General features: G+C 52.0%; 1 protein-coding gene across 2 annotated transcripts in view; it reads left to right on the top strand.

Moving 5' to 3' along the window:
- The window catches only part of GON4L (gon-4 like), a 41,807-nt gene that overhangs the window by 17,345 nt on the left and 8,427 nt on the right, over nt 1–16,035 (top strand). For both annotated transcript variants that reach the window (XM_083715477.1, XM_083715478.1), the window contains exons 15-24: nt 1,598–1,793; nt 3,049–3,135; nt 4,957–5,128; nt 6,484–6,628; nt 6,890–7,040; nt 7,991–8,107; nt 10,622–12,277; nt 13,451–13,736; nt 14,527–14,708; nt 15,278–15,475. In XM_083715477.1, coding sequence (XP_083571603.1) covers nt 1,598–1,793; nt 3,049–3,135; nt 4,957–5,128; nt 6,484–6,628; nt 6,890–7,040; nt 7,991–8,107; nt 10,622–12,277; nt 13,451–13,736; nt 14,527–14,708; nt 15,278–15,475 — 3,190 coding nt within the window. The remainder of the gene's footprint in view (nt 1–1,597; nt 1,794–3,048; nt 3,136–4,956; nt 5,129–6,483; nt 6,629–6,889; nt 7,041–7,990; nt 8,108–10,621; nt 12,278–13,450; nt 13,737–14,526; nt 14,709–15,277; nt 15,476–16,035) is intronic.

The raw sequence follows: 16,035 nt of genomic DNA, 5'->3' as shown, positions 1-16,035 counted from the left end.
GTGGACTGACTTGGTGCAAGGCATCTCCTTATGCGCCTGTCCTTTGAACTTCCTAAGCTGCCTCTTGCTCCTGTGTGCCTCATACAGTGGTACTTCGGGTTAAGTACTTAATTCGTTCTGGAGGTCCGTTCTTAACCTGAAACTGTTCTTAACCTGAAGCACCACTTTAGCTAATGGGGCTTCCCGCTGCCGCTGCGCCACCGGAGCACGATTTCTGTTCCTATCCTGAAGCAAAGTTCTTAACCTGAAGCACTATTTCTGGGTTAGCGGAGTGTGTAACCTGAAGCGTATGTAACCCGAGGTACCACTGTAGAGCAGTGTTTCCCAACCTTGGGTCTCCAGCTGTTTTTGGACTACAGTTCCCATCATCCCTCACCACTGGTCTTGCCAGCTAGGTATGATGGGAGTTGTAGTCCAAAAACAGCTGGAGACCCAAGGTTGGGAAACACTGCTGTAGAGCATGTGAGAGGCACATGGTAGCTTGCAGGTCCCTGTTTCATGTTGCCTTTGGCAAGCATCTCTCAGCCTCACCCCCCTCCACCTTTCATCTGCAACGTGGAGAAGATGAGAGTGACGTACTGCACAAGGGCACTGTGCCAGGTCCCACTTTGTCTTTTTCCCCTGGGCCTGTGCTGCGTCCCTTAAAAGCAAACTTTGATGGCTCTTCCGGGGACCTGGGACTGTCTGGGGAACCTGAGTGCTGGACAATTCAGGGCAGATGAAAGGAAGGACTTCTTAACACTGTGAATAGCTATGGAGCCCCCCTCCCTCCCGAGGCAGCAGCAGCAGCCACCAACTTGGATGGCGTTAAAAAGGGACCATACAGAGGATAAAGCTAGCAGTGACTACTAGCCACAGTGGCTGTGTTCTGCCTTGGAGGCTGTACACCTCTGAACACCAGTTGCTGGGACTCAAAAGTGGAGAGAGTGATGGGCTTGGTTGTGCTTGTGGGCATTTCTTTGGCCACTGTGTGAATGGAGTGCTGGACTAGATGGGCCTTTTGCCCAAGTGGTGTGCGGTCAGTGGACTAAGGGGACTAGGCTAGCCCCTAAATGTTCGCCTGGCCTCTTTTTCCCAAACCCGGGAAGCTTCTGCCCAGCTAAGGGAGGTGTGATGCTCACGTGCGCAACGTCCCCCCCCCCATTGCTCTCACCATCTGGCACCTCTGGCCCTAAATGTTCCCCTAAAGAAAAAAATTCACTGCATGCCACTGCTTTTTGGGCTGATCCAACAGGGTTCCTCTGATGTTCTTATGAGTAAGAGTGAGGGAGGGTCTTTGCATTCATGCCATGCCTCTGGGCTCCTTGGAGGAATCTGATTGGCCAGTGTGAGAAGCAGGAAGCTGGACTAGGCAGGTCATTGGCCTGAGCCAGCAGCCAGGCTCTTCTGATTTTTGTGACCCTAATTTGGGTAAGAACGGCCTAGTCCAGCCAAGTCCACAAACAGGATTCTCCTCTCCTGCGGTTTCCAGCAACCCATGTTCAGAAGCACGATTGCCTCTGACAGTGGATGCTGAGCCACCGCAACTCGGTGACCAAAGCTGAGATTGGTAGAATACTTACCTGGGTCTTCAGAGCCATCCTTTGACCCTGTGCAGGTTTGAGGAGCCCCTGGCCAACTTGCTGAACGAGCAGCACCGGACGGTCAAGGAGCAGCTGGAGCAGCTGCGCATGAAGAAGTCGGCCGCCAAGCTGCCCCAGGAAGCGGAGAGGCTGAAGCTCCGCGAGAAGCCGGTCCAAACCCTGGAGCTGGACGCCGGGCAGAAGAAGAGGCTGCAGCAGCAGATGCAACAGGTATTGTTTGGAAGGGAAAACAGCACCATGCCAGACGAAGAAGGGCTTTCTCTGCTTTCTGCTTTTGTGCTGATTTCCCTCTCTCTTATTTATTTTACATTCATAGCCCATCCTTGGAGTGGCTTGCTAAAATCAGTTCCTGTTCTGCCGCAGCCCTTGACCTCGCAGTCTAAAAAAACCCCAGTGTTTCCCAAACTTGGGTCTCCAGCTGTTTTTGGACTTCGTTTTTTTTTTAAAAGATATTTATTAAAATTTTACAAACAGAGAAAATTACAATATAAGAAAAGAAAAAGAAAAATGATACAAAAATACAAAGAAAGGTACAAAATATGTGGGAAAAAACAGTTAAAAAACAGATCAATCTTTTCGTGTCTTATATTTCAATTACTCGTTTCCTGACCTCCTCACACCTCCTTTTTTTGTATTCCAGTTCACATAGTTAATTCAGCAAATCCTTTCCCTCTTTGTTTTTATCTTAATTATAAATCATAACATATTGAACATCATATTTTCATCTAATTATCAATCCTTTTTTGCAAATTCTTTTAGCTTTGTTACTAAAGCCATCTCATTTCAATCCTGCATCATTTTAACATTCATTAATTTTACAGTGTTTCTGCAGATAGTCTTTAAATTTTCAGATAGTCTTTTTGGACTTCGACTCCCATCATCCCTAGCTAGCAGGACCAACATTCAGGGATGATGGGAACTGTAGTTCAAAAGCAGCCAGAGACCCATGTTTTGGGAAGCACTGGTCTAAAAAGTCATGGCCCATGAGGAAAAAGGGATGGGGAGGGAAAGTCCACCTCCCGTCCCCCACTGTCCCCTTGGTCATGAGATGGTGAGGTGGTTCCCTCCTTTCCAAAAGGGTCATAGAGCTGAAGGCGGAAGTGCGAAGGAGCGGCACCCTTTCCCACTTCATCTTTCAGCTCAATGTGCTTTCCAAGGCCCAGATTACTTCCACTGGGTCTGATCTTTACCCGGATCCTTTGGGAAAGCGGAGCTTGTGTCTGCATGCGCTACTTCTATTGTGGGAGGCTGACCCTGGGGAACAGGGTGGGGTGGGGTGTCTGCAGTGCTTGCCCCAAAATCCAGATGGGGTGTGTGTGTGTCTGCAGAGGTTGCTGGCCTCCTGACCTGTGGCTATAGCACCCATTTCTGGTGGGCCGCAACTCGGATTCCTGCATTGCTGTGGGTTGGATTCTCGGAGCCCCTTCCAACTCTTCAGCTCTGATTCTTTCCCCTCTGCTCGCAGCACGTGCAGCTCTTGACCCAGGCCTACCTTCTCAGCAGCTGCAACCCCAGCCTGAGCTCGGAGGCCAGTACCACACGGCTTTTTCTGGTAAGGACTTTGGCTCAGCTTCACCCCGGCAGACCTTTCTGAGGCCTGAGGCCATGCCTTCTCTCATCTGTGCATTGTTCTGGTTGGGTTTGGGGCTTGTGTTGCAGAATAGCCAGAGTGTTACTAAATCAGAGGTGCCTTTTGCACTTCAATGGGGCTGGGTTTCCACAGCTTAGGGGCTTCCGCAGAGAATGCCCTCTCCCAGACTGACCCTGGGGAACAGTCTGGGGGGCTGCTCTCCCCCATCCACCATCAGAGTTGGCCATACGGGCTAGCAACTTAGGGTTTTGTTTTGTTTCTTTTAAACCTGAAGGCTAACTGGTGGTCTAGTATCCCATTGGACTTTGGATGAATCTAAAGTACTTTGCAGCATGCAGCTCAGATATAATAAAAGGCAATCTGACTGAGATGGTATTTTGAAGTGTTTTGGGTTTGTGGGGCAACTGCAGCCGCAAAGGTTTTCCCTACCCCATTTTGTTCGTCTCAGCTTTGATTCCCTGGTATCTCCACCATGCAAGTGCTAATAAGGTTTAGGGTGAGAGAGAGCTGGCCTTACACTGACGCAGTCAGGCAGCAGAAGCTGAGTTGTGCTGGGGGGGGGGGGGAGCGAACTGTTGGGATACTGCCAGGGAGACAAAGGCCATCATGCCCCACGGTGTCTCCGGACGTCCATCAACCTCCCGTAGAAACGCAGTATCAATCAATTAGCGACACAAAGCCTCAGAAATAGTTTTCCACATTCCAAGCCTTGTGCACGCTCTATCAGCAGAGTTCGTTCAGCGAAAGATGCACTAAGGAGAGCATTATTTATAACTTTATTCAGCGTTGGTCAGAACAAAGAGAAAACATGACTGCCTGCTTCGATGTCTCAGGCACAGAGAGAGAAACGAAAGCAATAGACAAAACAGAAACTTCCTGTGAGCAGGAAATACGTAAGCTGTGACTCACAACAGCCTGTCCCCTTTTTAAGGTGGAACGGAAATATCCTAACACAAACAGCTATGGGTGCCCTACACTAGCCCCTTGAGTGCGGTGAAAGATGCAGTCCTTTCACCTGTATTGAAGTAACATTCAGCTACCAGTCTAGCTGGCTTCTGTCTAGGCTTCGTGGGAGGAGGGCGCCTCCTTGTCCTTCGTCTCAGGCAGCAAAATGTCTAGAGCTGGCCCTGCGCCCTGTCCATCCCTGCAGCTTGGAAGCAGCCTCAGTGAAGGCTAATAATAATAATAATATTTTTTTATTTATACCCCGCCCTCTCCGGCCAGAGTCGGGCTCAGGGCGGCTAACACCAGTAAAATTACAATAAAAACATAATAGGGGGGGGGGGGAGAAAAAAACCCCAATTTAAAATACGGGTTAAAATACAGTTTAAAATGCAGCCTCATTTTAAAAGTAGCCCATAGATCAAAACCATAAGGGGAGGGAAACATAAGGGTCAGACTGAGTCCAGACCAAAGGCCAGGTGGAACAGCTCTGTCTTGCAGGCCCTGCGGAAAGATGTCAAGTCCCGCGGGGCCCTAGTCTCTTGTGACAAAGCATTCCATCAAGTCGGGGCCAGTACTGAAAAGGCCCTGGCCCTAGCTGAGACCAATCTAACCACCTTGCGACTTGGAACCTCCAAAGTGTTGTCATTTGTGGACCTTAAGGTCCTCTGAGGGGCATAAAACCCTCTATAGGAGTAAGGCATGGCAGGCAGGGGGCGTCATTTTCTGGTTTGCCTCAGGCGGCAAAATGTCTTGGTCTGGCCCTGGGCTGAGAAGCCATTGTGCCCCTTCACCCCTGGTTGCCTGCCGTTTCTTCCTTCTTCTCTTCTCGTTCCATAGACCGAGCTGGATACTTTCGCTCAGAGCTCCGCCATCCTCCGCCAGCCCTTGGGGCCCAAATTCCAGACCACGTTTCAGCCGTGCAATTTGAAGGATGCCTTGCAGCTCATCAAGGACTTCGACTCGCACGTTAAGATCGAGTGGAGCCCCCGCAAAGCGGTTAAGAAGAATGGTGTGTAACAGGGTCCCTTGTGCTGAGCTTCTGGAGTCAACATTTAATTGTCTTTTTGAGGCATTTAGGTCTCGCCTTTCCTCTAAGGAGCTCATGGTGTTTTACCCTCACAACAACCCTGTGAGGGGGGTTAGGCTGAGATATGGCACTCGGCCCAAGGTCCCCCAGCGAGTTTCATGACTGAGTGGGGATTTGAACCCTGGTCTCACAGGTTCATACTTTGGAACTCCCTGCCGATTGACATAAAGGCATGCGCCTTCGCTATTTCTGGTGCCTGCTAAGAAGCACGTTTGTTTAGGCAATCCAGACATATAAAAGCTGACAGGTGTTTTAATCCTTTTTAGATTAACTTTCTTTGAATTGCATTTTGATTTTTTTTTTTAAATGCCTGTTTCAAACAGATGTTTAACTGGTTTTCAATCACATTCAGTGCATCATTTGAAAAATAAGACTTTAGATGTAGCCTTATTGAAGTTCACCGATTGGGTCTGCGTTGTTCCCAGACCGGAGGAAGGAAGTCAAATGACACCGAGGGTTGGTTCAGAGAAAGAGTTCTTTATTTCTGCTCTCCGGAACAGCAGAAAGGCACCTGCGTGGTGTGTCCACAGCAAGTCCAAACAAATGAGAAATTTCATGCAGTATATATATCCTCCAGGCACCCTCTCCCTCCTTCCCCAGGAATCCAACCACGTCAGCCTATACACGCAGGTTGACATCACATGTGTTCCTGCTCCGGTATTCTTAACCATAAAAGGGTATTCCTTCCTGTACTTCTGACCATAAAAGGGTATTCCTGTTCCTACTCTTATCTTGGGGCAAGAGGTCACCAACTCCAAGAACACACTCTGGCACTGTTCCCGGACTAGTTCTGTGCGTCAGGATGTGAGATAAGCCCTAGGCATGTCATCCCTACTTCTACTGGAACAGCCAAGGACATCCCTTGCTGTGACTGATAAAGGAGAGAGTTTGTTTATACAGCTGTGTTCTTGTTATGCATTTGCTCAACAGCTCAAGCTGATGCATTTTAGAGTGCTCTCTTGGAGAAAGAAGAAAAAGGGGGGGGGGGAGTTTGAGTCAGTTTTAAACTGACGGCACAGAAACTCATTCCTTCATAGAGCCGTCTTGTCTGAAGGTGGCAACTAGACATTCTCTTTTGGCATCTGTAACCTTGGTTTAAGGAGACATTCGGCACCTGGCTTTTATATTTGAGTTTCTAACACTGCCTTGCAGACGGTCCCTTGGGTGGGGCTTGACTTCAGCAAGTGGCGCTGTGTATCTTCAGCTCATCCTTCTGATTGCTGCCTCTCCTCTCCCCTCCCCTCTTGCTCCTTCCTTCCTGACGGTTCTTCCTACAGTGAGCGACTTCGTTTGCCTGCCGAAGCAGGTTGCATGGATTTTGGCCACACGGAGGGTCTTCATGTACCCAGAGTTGCTGCCCACCTGCTCCCTAAAGGCCAAGTTGCCCCGGGACAAGATTATCTTCACGAAAGGGGAAGACAAGTAGGTGCTTAGATTCCTTGGGGCGAGTGCTTGTGGCAGCTTGGAGGGAGGGAAGACCTCCTAGGAATCGGAAGATCTGCCTTTATTCCAGGCTCTGCCACCACCATGGTCTTCAGATGTTCTTGGGACTCCCGAAACTCTCAGCCAGCAGGACCAATGATCAGGGGTGATGGGAGCTGCAACCCCCATCTAGAGTCGGGGGGGTTCAACACACAGCCTGACTGGCTTTCCCCTCTGTCTTCTCTCTCCCATCCCCGCCAGTTTGTTAGCCTTGGGACTGAAGCATTTCGAAGGGACAGAGTTCCCCAAACCTCTGATTAGCAGGTACCTCCTGATGACCAAGACAGCCCGCCAGCTGACAGTGCGGATCAAGAACCTCAATATGAACCGGGTCCCCGACAACATCCTCAAAGTGAGTGGGGCGCCAGGTGGTTTACTCTGGTGTGGAGTCGGCAACTCTTCCTCATGTGTTTGGTGGAAGTGAGCTGGCCTTGCTGGCTGCAATCCCAGGAAGACGACCATATGGGCTGGGTTGGGCTGCAGTTTGGGAACCTCCAAGGATGCTGGATCTCAGCTTAAGCTGAAAGGGTTGGGGTGCAGGTATGAGTGCTCGGCCCCAGCCTTACTTGGGCTATCAAGGAGTAGGCATAGCTGGAGCCAGGGGGGGGGGCAGGGAAGGAAGGCTAGCCCAGGGTTTCCCCAAACTTGGGTCTCTACAGCTGTTTTTGGACTACAACTCCCATCACCCCTAGCTAGCAGGACCTGTGGTCAGGGATGATGGGAATTGTAGTCCTAAAACAGGTGTAGTTTGGGGAAATACATTATTGTATTTTAATATTTTGTTGGAAGCCGCCCAGAGTGGCCTGGGAAACCCAGCCAGATGGGCAGGGAATGTATGAATGAATGAATGAATGAATGAATGAATAATTATTGTTAGAGCTGAACTCCTTCCTTTCCTTTGCACCCTGCCCCAGTGGAAGTAAAGGCTGCGGCCCTCCAGATGTTGCTGGACTACAACTCCCATCATCTCTGATCGTTGACTAGGACTGATGGAGTCCAGCAACATCCGAATGGCCATGGACTCCCTGTCCTTGCTTCACAGCTCCGCAGGTGCACTGAATATGTGATCCCTGATAGGTTGGAATATGATTGGCGTAAGACGGGGGTGGGGAGCCTGCAGCCCTCCAGGGGTTGCTGGACTTCCATGGTCCCTGACCCTTTGGCCATGCTGGCCGGGGGTGATGGGAGCTGGAGTCCAGCCCCACCTGGAGGACCTAACAGGTTCTTCACCCCAGGAGAGAGCCATACTGGTGCAGGGAGTCCAGAACCTGACTTGCTTCTCTCTCTCTCTCCGATTCTCAGCACTATAAGACGACGAAGCAATTGCCTAGCCTGCCAAAGCTTTGTGATGAGATCCAGCCTGGGGAATGGAAACCCCCCGTGGAACAAGAGGAGCATCGTTTGCCCTTCTGGTTGAAGGTATTTCCTCCTTTATAAAAACCTGGATAGAAGAAATGGGCCCCTTTTTTTGATAGACTCCTTCTATGATTGGACACTCGTAATTAAAGACTGGCAAAGAACCTGAGGGATATAGTGTAATGTGGGAACTCCAGGAAGATATTAGAAGTAGAGGGATAGGTGAAACGCAAAGGGGAAAGAGGGGAGGGAAAGTTGGAATCCAAAGGTTGTAAAATCACTACTCATATTTATTTTATTTCCATCTGTACTATGTTTGAAAGGGGGGAACTCGTGGAAGGGAATAGATCGATCTTAGGGGATGGGAATGTGGATAAATTGGGTTACTGATGATGAGTGTAATTTGGGGATAAGAACTTGTTGAATTTAATTGCTTATTTGGAAGATTTGGAACACAAGAGGGGGTAGGGAGGGGAAGTCCTGGTTATTGGCAAAAAGTTTATAAATTGGATTTAATTTGTTTTAATTTGTTTTAATTTGGAAAACCTTAATAAAAATTATTATATAAAAAAAAGAAGGTATTTCCTCCTTTGAGGTCGGGGACGAAGCCCAGTGGCAGAGCATCAAGAAGTCGTTAGGTGTTTTGGATGCTTTAGCTGAGATTCCTGCATTGCAGGGGGTTGGGCTAGATGACCCTTGGGTCCCTTCCAACTCTTAAGATGCTCTTATTCTAAGTCCTACGTTCAGCCCCTCTCTGAGTATGGGCTGGGAAAGACAATCAGTGTCGACCAAAGATGGGGAAGCTGTGGCCCTCTAGAGGTTGCTGGGCTCTACCTCCCATCATCCCTGACTCTCGGCCACACTGCCTGGGACTGATAGGAGTTGAAGTCCACTAGCATTTGGAAGGAAAAAGCTTCCCCATCCCTGAGCGATGGTGAAGACAGTACTGAACAAGACACAGTATAAGGCGGCTTCTGAAGGGATTGAGCAACGTAACTTTCGGTCCTGACCGCTTTCTTGGCTCAGACCCTCCATATTCTTTGCCGGTCCACGTAAGGACAGTTCCACGCCAAATGGAGCAATGGTTTGATTTGGTGTAAGTTATTTTCCTTATGTTCCTGTTCAAGCCTGCCTTTTATCCAGCACCATGAGGACTGGAAGCTTACTTTATTTCCAGGGGAAGGACCGTAGCTCAGTGGCCAAGCACATGCATTACATATATAGAATCACAGAACTGTAGAGTTGAAAGGGACCCGAGTGTCATCTAGTCCAATGCAGGAATCTCAGCTAGATAATACAAGACAGATGGCCATCCAACCTCTGCTTAAAAACCTCCAAGGAAGGAGAATCCACCACTTTCCAAGGCAGTCTGTTTCACAGCTCTTGCCATCAGAAAGTTATTTCTGCTGTTTCGTTGGAATCTCCATCCTTGTCACTTGAAGCCATTGGTTTGAGTCCTACCCTCCAGAGCAGGAGTAAACAAGCTTGCTCACTCTTCCATGGGGCGGCCCTTAAGATATTTGAAGAAGGCTATCATCTCCTCTTAGTCTCCTCTTTCCCAGGCTAAACACAACCAGCTCCCTCAACCGTTCCTCCTAAGGCCTGGTTTCCAGACCCTTGATCATCTTGCACAGTCTGAGATTCAATCCCCGGCGTCTCCACATAAGGCTGGGAAACGTGTCCATGCCAAAAGGCCCGGAGAGCCACTGCTAATCGGGGTAGACATATACTTCCCTGTATATACTAATATGCCGGGCTCAGGATGAGACCTGGGGCCCCACAATGCATAATTCACCCCTTGGAACTCACTGCCACAAGAAGTGGTGAAGACCACAGTAATAGAGCTGAGCTACGTGGGCCCAGTGGTCTGACTTGGTGTAAGGCAAATTCTTGTAATCCCTCACCTGCTCTTGAGGTTCAGAAAAGCCCTCCTCCATCACCTCGCTCATCTCTCTGCTTTAGGCATACCGTATTTTTCACTCTATAGGACACACTTTTCCCCCTCCAAAAATGAAGGGGAAATGTGTGGGTGTCCTATGGAGCGAATGCAGGCTCCTTGGCTTCAGCAATAGCAACAGGAAGCCTCCGAAGCACAGAGGGAGCGTTCCCTCCGGGCTCCGGAGGCTACGCGTTGCTTTCATTGAAGCCGCCTGAAGCCCCCGGAGCGCAGCGCGAACTCCCACTGCGCTCCGGGGGTTTCAGGCAGCTATCCGCAAGCCTTCGGAGCACAGCAGGAGTTCCCGGTGCGCTCCAAAGACTTGCGGATAGCTGCCTGGAGAGTGAGAGGGGTCGGTGCGCACCGATCCCTCTTGCTCTCCAGGCTTCGTTTCACTGGAGAGGCGCTGCACAGTTTTCCGTCTCTGCGCAGCGCCCCTTCAGCGAAGTGGGAGGAGAAATGGAAGGGGCTCCGTTTCTCCTGCCGCTTTGCTGAAGGGGTGCTGAGCAGAGAGGGGGAGAACTTTATTTTCCTGTTCTCCCCCTCCTGTAGTCCGGTGCGTCCTATAGAGTGAAAAATACGGTAATTTTGTTTTATCTCTTTCCCCTTCCCTGCCCCTTTCATGTTGTTTCTTCCTCCAGGCCAGCTTGCCATTCATCCAGGAGGCTCTGGAGCAAAGCACTGGAGCTGTGTCCAGCTTCCCCGGCTCTGATCCTGACCTGGGTAAAGCGGGGAGGGATCCTGCGGAGACTGCGAGAGATGAGAAATACCCCCTGCGCATGCCCGAGGGTTTGCAGCTGATCCTGAGGCCCCTCACTAGCCGCATCTGCCGTAAGGCCTGGAGGCGGCAGAGACAGGCTGCCGCCAAGCCCCTCCCTGTCCGGCCAGGCCTTTGCCTGCTCCCCGCCGGCACCAACCACTACCTGAAGGTGGGCGCCCGGCAGCCTCAGCCAGAAGCCCCTCCCAGCAAGCCTCCCGGGCGCGTCCCCCGCCTGATTCAGCCCGCTCCGCTGGTCCAGCCCTTGCCAGGGGGAATTCAGCACTTGAGCCTTCTGCCGGCCACAGGGAGCAGTGCCAGCTTTGACCTCCAGGGGGTGCTCTCCGCTCCGCCCCAGTCCGGCTCCAGGGCCTGCTTGGCTGCTGCTCTGCCCCAGAACTTGGTCTCCTCCCTGCCGGTCGCCTTCCAGACCAAGATGATCCCGCCGGCGCTGCCTGCGACGAAGGTCCGAAAGCCTAGCACCCCCAGGGGCTACCAGAAGAAGAAGAGCCCCAAAGCCACTCCCCTGTTCAAGCCCTCTCCCCTCCTGCACCCGGCCCCGGTCATCTTCACCGTCCCGGCCGGTGCCGTGAAAGTGGTCGGCATCGCCAACGGCTGCAACGTCCTGCACCCGTTGGCCTCGAGCACTGCAGGCAGCGCTGCTCAGCCCATCCCCATCACCACCTTGCTGGTCAACCCCAACCCTTTCCCATGCCCGCTTAGCCAGCCGCTAGCAACCCCTCCGGCACCGTCGCTGGTGGTGACGTCAAATGCCACCGGCTCCCCTGTCCCCACGTCCGCCAAGGATTCCACGTTCGTGAGCCCGCCTCCCGGCGGAATCGCATCCCCGGAGCCGCGAGAGCCGTCGCCGATGCTCTCCACCGGTGAAGACAGTGGCCGGTGGTCGTCCGATCCTGACCTTGGGGTCCAAGGAGAGACTCCCGTCGAAGGGTTCGGGGAATCGAGTGAAGGGAAGTCTGCAGATTTGGGGACCCCAGGGCCCTTTTCTTTGCCCGAGATGGGGGAGACCGTGAAGGTTGAAACAGAGAAAGCCAGAGACCTCCCTCCAGTGGCTTCCCCTGTTCCGGAGGAGCTGAGCTCCGCCGGCAGCCCGGTCAGAGAGGAGCTGGTGTTGGAACTGGGGCAGGAACTGGATGTGGAGCCGACACCGGAGGGCACTGCTGAGCAGAAGGAAGCTCAAGGCAAGCCGGGCTCCGGCCAGAACGAGGAGAGAGGCCAAGGCGACGGCCTGCAGAGCGCAGCCGGCACGGCGGAAAACAGCAGCAGCGGTTCTCCCGAAAAAGCCTGCAGCTCTGCTGCCGGAGGGTCTGATTCTGGTGCAGCCTTGGAGAAGGATCTGTCCACCGCAGGCAGCCGTGCCGTTGGGGGGATTCCCGCCAGGCAGGAGGCACCAGCAGGCGAGAAAGAGGGGCCAGAGGACGAGGAAGAAGAGGACTTTGATGATTTCACTCAGGATGAGGAAGATGAGGAAATGTCGTCCGCCTCGGAGGAGTCGGTCCTCTCCGTACCAGAGCTGCAGGTACAGCTGTTTTGTCCAAGGGGGGGGGGGGAACGGGACGAAGCAAAAATGACTGTGGGGAAAGGGGGTGGGGAGAGACATGTTTTCTGTGGAGGCACCAGGGCCCAAGAGAAGGGAAAATGTCCCCATGCCTGCTTTCCTTTCCATGGGGCTCCCTGCGAAGAGAGAGTGGACGGGGTATGGCCTCTGCTTGGATGCCCTATTCCACCTATGGAGAAGCATATAATCTGCTGTGTGATGTGGATTTCAGTGTATCTTGAGTCTAGATTTTCATTTCTCTAGTATTTGTGTGAAATAAGCAGAGGTACACATGAATGTACCAAGCTTCTAGTTCTTATGGTCATGGGATATACATTTCGTTGTTCCTTTCCCTTCCTTTCTCTTTCCCCAAACCATTAGAACAGGGGTAGGGAACCCTTTTCAGCTCGAGGGCCGCATTCTCTTCTGGGCAGCCTTTTGAGGGCCGCAGGTCATTGGTGGGTGGGGCACATGCAAAAACAGAAGGGGCAGTGAATGTAGAATTTGAAATTCTCTCTATAGGTGTTGTTTTATTGTCAAATGGATTTGGGGTGTTCTGTGGGAAGCAATTAGGAAATGATAGAAAATAAAATGAAGATACATTTGCCATCCTATTCTTGCATAGGTTTCGCAGAGTAGTCTGAGTGGTGAGTCTCACACATTGGGCTGGCAGGGCAGAAGGAAGGGAGCCCAACAGTAGGTGGCGCCAGAGGCAATCGGAGACAGAGCAGGGCCAATGGATGGGTGGAGGTATCCTCTAGTGGTGGCTGGTGCCAACTGGGGCTGGTGGGGTGGAAGGCAGGGAGCCCAACAGTAGGTGGCGCCAGCGACAGGCGGAGCTGACTGATACTAGTTTTGTTCCTCCTAGCTGAATTCTACAAGGGCAGCGCTAAGGGGAGGAGGCTGACAGCCAGTGCCTCCCCCTAGATTGGCTGTAAGTAAGGAGGTAGGGGCTGGCTAAGAGCAGGCTGAACCTGGTGGGCAGTAAGGAGCCGCCTCTAGCCGCCTGGCAAGCTTCTTCTTCGCTAGGAGTCACTGCCTGCCCCAGCTGAGTTCCAGCTTCATAGCTAGAATGGACCACGCTGCTTCTGCCACGGATGAGGCAGGAATTACGTCGGAGAGCTGACAAGATGCTTTGGTCCTTGTGCGCTACAGGAGACGATGGAGAAGTTGACGTGGCTGGCCTCTGAGAGGCGTCTGAGCCAGGAGGGCGAATCCGAGGAGGAGAATTCACAGGAGGAGAACTCTGAGCCAGAGGAGGAGGAGGAAGAAGAGGAAGAGGAAGGGGAAGGGGAAGGGGAAGGGGAAGGGGAGAACTCGGAAAGCTTGCAGAAAGAGGACGAAATGGCTGACGAGGTCGCAGACCCCAGAGACGGGCCGGCAGAGTCTCTTGCCCTCACTTGCGCTGCCCCGGAGGTAGAGCCCAGCAGGGATGCCCCAGGTGAGTTGTAGGTGGCAGAATTGGGGAGAGGACTTGGCCCCGTCTCCTTGGGACACGTAGGAACAGAGCAGGTTGGCTTCTGCCAAGGCAAACCATTGGTCCATCTAGTTCAGTGTTGTCTACACTGACTGGCAGCGGCTCTCCAGGGTTTCAGGCAGTCTATCCCAGCTTTACCTTGAAGACCGATCCTGGGAATGTTTTGCATGCAAAGCAGATGCTCTACCATTGAACTATGGCCCTGCCTCAATACAAGTTGAAAAGTAAGTGTGTGTGTGTGTGTGTGTGTGTGTGTGAGAGAGAGAGAGAGAGAGAGAGAGAGAGAGAGAGAGAGAGAGAGAAAGAAAGAAAGAAAGAAAGAAAGAGTCATAAATAAATCCCCCTTAGTCTGGATCTCTTAGAGGTAATCAGGACTGAGCGATTCTAATAATAATAATAATAATAGTTGTTGTTATTAGCAGTATCATTATTCTGTCTTGCATCCTAAGCTCTCAGAGCAGGTTACAGCATTAAAGCACAATATTAAAATCAAATTCTCACAAGACAGTATGACCCAAGTTTTGCTCCCGTTCAGTCACTTTGCGCATTAAGATGTATTTGCTCCTTTTTGTTCTGCTTCTTCCTTCCATGAAGGGGGGCCCGTAGTCTGGAGGGTCACCTGGTCTCTCCCCCCACCCCCGTGTGCTTGATGCAAGATCTGCCACGCAGAAAGCAGCTCTGGCAACCCTGGAATAGTGGGACACGCAGCCTCTTCCATGGACTGCGGTTGGATCGCTTTCTGTGTTTTTTCCAGGAGAGAGCACCAAAGCACCGGGCAAAAGCCGCGGCTCCCACCGAGCGCGAGCGAAGAGAGGCCGGGCTCGTGCCAGCAAAGACACCTCCAAGCTGCTGCTCCTCTACGATGAAGACATTCTGGAGAGGGACCCCTTGCGGGAGCAGAAGGACATGGCCTTTGCCCAGGCTTACCTGAGCAGGGTAAGGAGGGGCCTCCTCACCAACTGCTAAGTCGGGATGTAGAGTTGCAAGCGACCTTAAATCGGGAGAGAGTTCCAGATGTTCACCAAACCAAAGAGCACTTAGGTCCTGTAGACCGGGGAGCCTCAGGACTGGAGACCAGATGTGGCCCCCAATAGCTCTCTTATCTGGCCCTCGGGACTCTTCCCAGGCCAAACCTCTTCATAGCCCATTGCACCTTCCTTCAAGTGCTTTCTCCTGGCTAGACCACATCCTTGATGGCTCCTCTTGCTTCTCCAAATGTGGGATTCCCAGTGAGAGATGCATACTGTCTCCGGCAGTGGAGCAAAACTGTAGCCATCAGGGCTGGCAGCCATTGGTATTCCTCTTCCAAAGCCATTCCTCTTCTAAAGCCATCCATTCGGTGGCCTTCGCTGCCTCCTTTGGGAGCAGTGGATGCCTAGCTCTGCAATGAAGCCTGCTGGCCTGTGGGCTTGTGTAGTTGCTTTGGATTTTGGGGTTTGCTCTGCGCACCAGCGGCGTTTTTCCTCGCGCTCCGTCTGACCTAACGCCGGCGTCTTCCTCCGCAGGTGCGCGAGGCCTTGCGGAACGTCCCTGGCAAGTACGAGGAGTTCCTGCACATCATCTACGAATTTGAGAGCAACGCCCAGAAACAGACGGCCGTCGACCTCTACGCAGGGCTGCGGAACCTGCTAAGGGAGTGGCCGCAGTTGCTCACGGACTTTGCTGCTTTCCTCTTGCCCGAGCAGGCCCTGGAGTGCGGGCTGGTATGTAGATGTGCTGGGGAGCTGGGGGTCGGGAGTTCAAGGATGGCTCACTCGGTGCTGCTGCCTTGAATCGGCAACCCCACCTTACGACTTGACCTTTAAACGGCCTCAGCCCTGCATATCTGAAGGAGCATTTCCCTCCCATCGTTCAGCCTGGACACTGAGGGCCAGCTATGAGGGCCTTTTGGTCGTTCCCTCACTGCGAGAAGTGAGGTTACAGGAAACCAGGCAGAGGACATTCTAGGTAGTGGCGCCTGCCCTGTGGAACGCCCTCCCATCAGATGTCAAGGATCCTCTATTCCCTTTCCCCCTTTCCTCTTCTATGAAGAAACCCTTTCTGGGACCCCACATTTAAATTTTTCCCTGGTCTCCTTGCTGGCCCTAATAGGACCAACTTGGCCAGTTAGCCCTGGTAATCATTTGATGTCTACTGACTGGGGTTTGTTTGTCCCCCTCCCCCATGACCCCTGAATTTTAGAATTTTATTGATATTGATGCTGCATTTTATGTTGTATTTTATGCTGGTTTTAAGTCACATTTTGATCAGTGTTTTATATTTG

The sequence above is a fragment of the Podarcis gaigeae genome, assembly GCF_964106915.1.
Source record: "Podarcis gaigeae genome assembly, chromosome: 16".
NCBI classification, from domain to species: domain Eukaryota; kingdom Metazoa; phylum Chordata; class Lepidosauria; order Squamata; family Lacertidae; genus Podarcis; species Podarcis gaigeae.
This window is presented reverse-complemented; position numbering and strand designations above follow the sequence as displayed.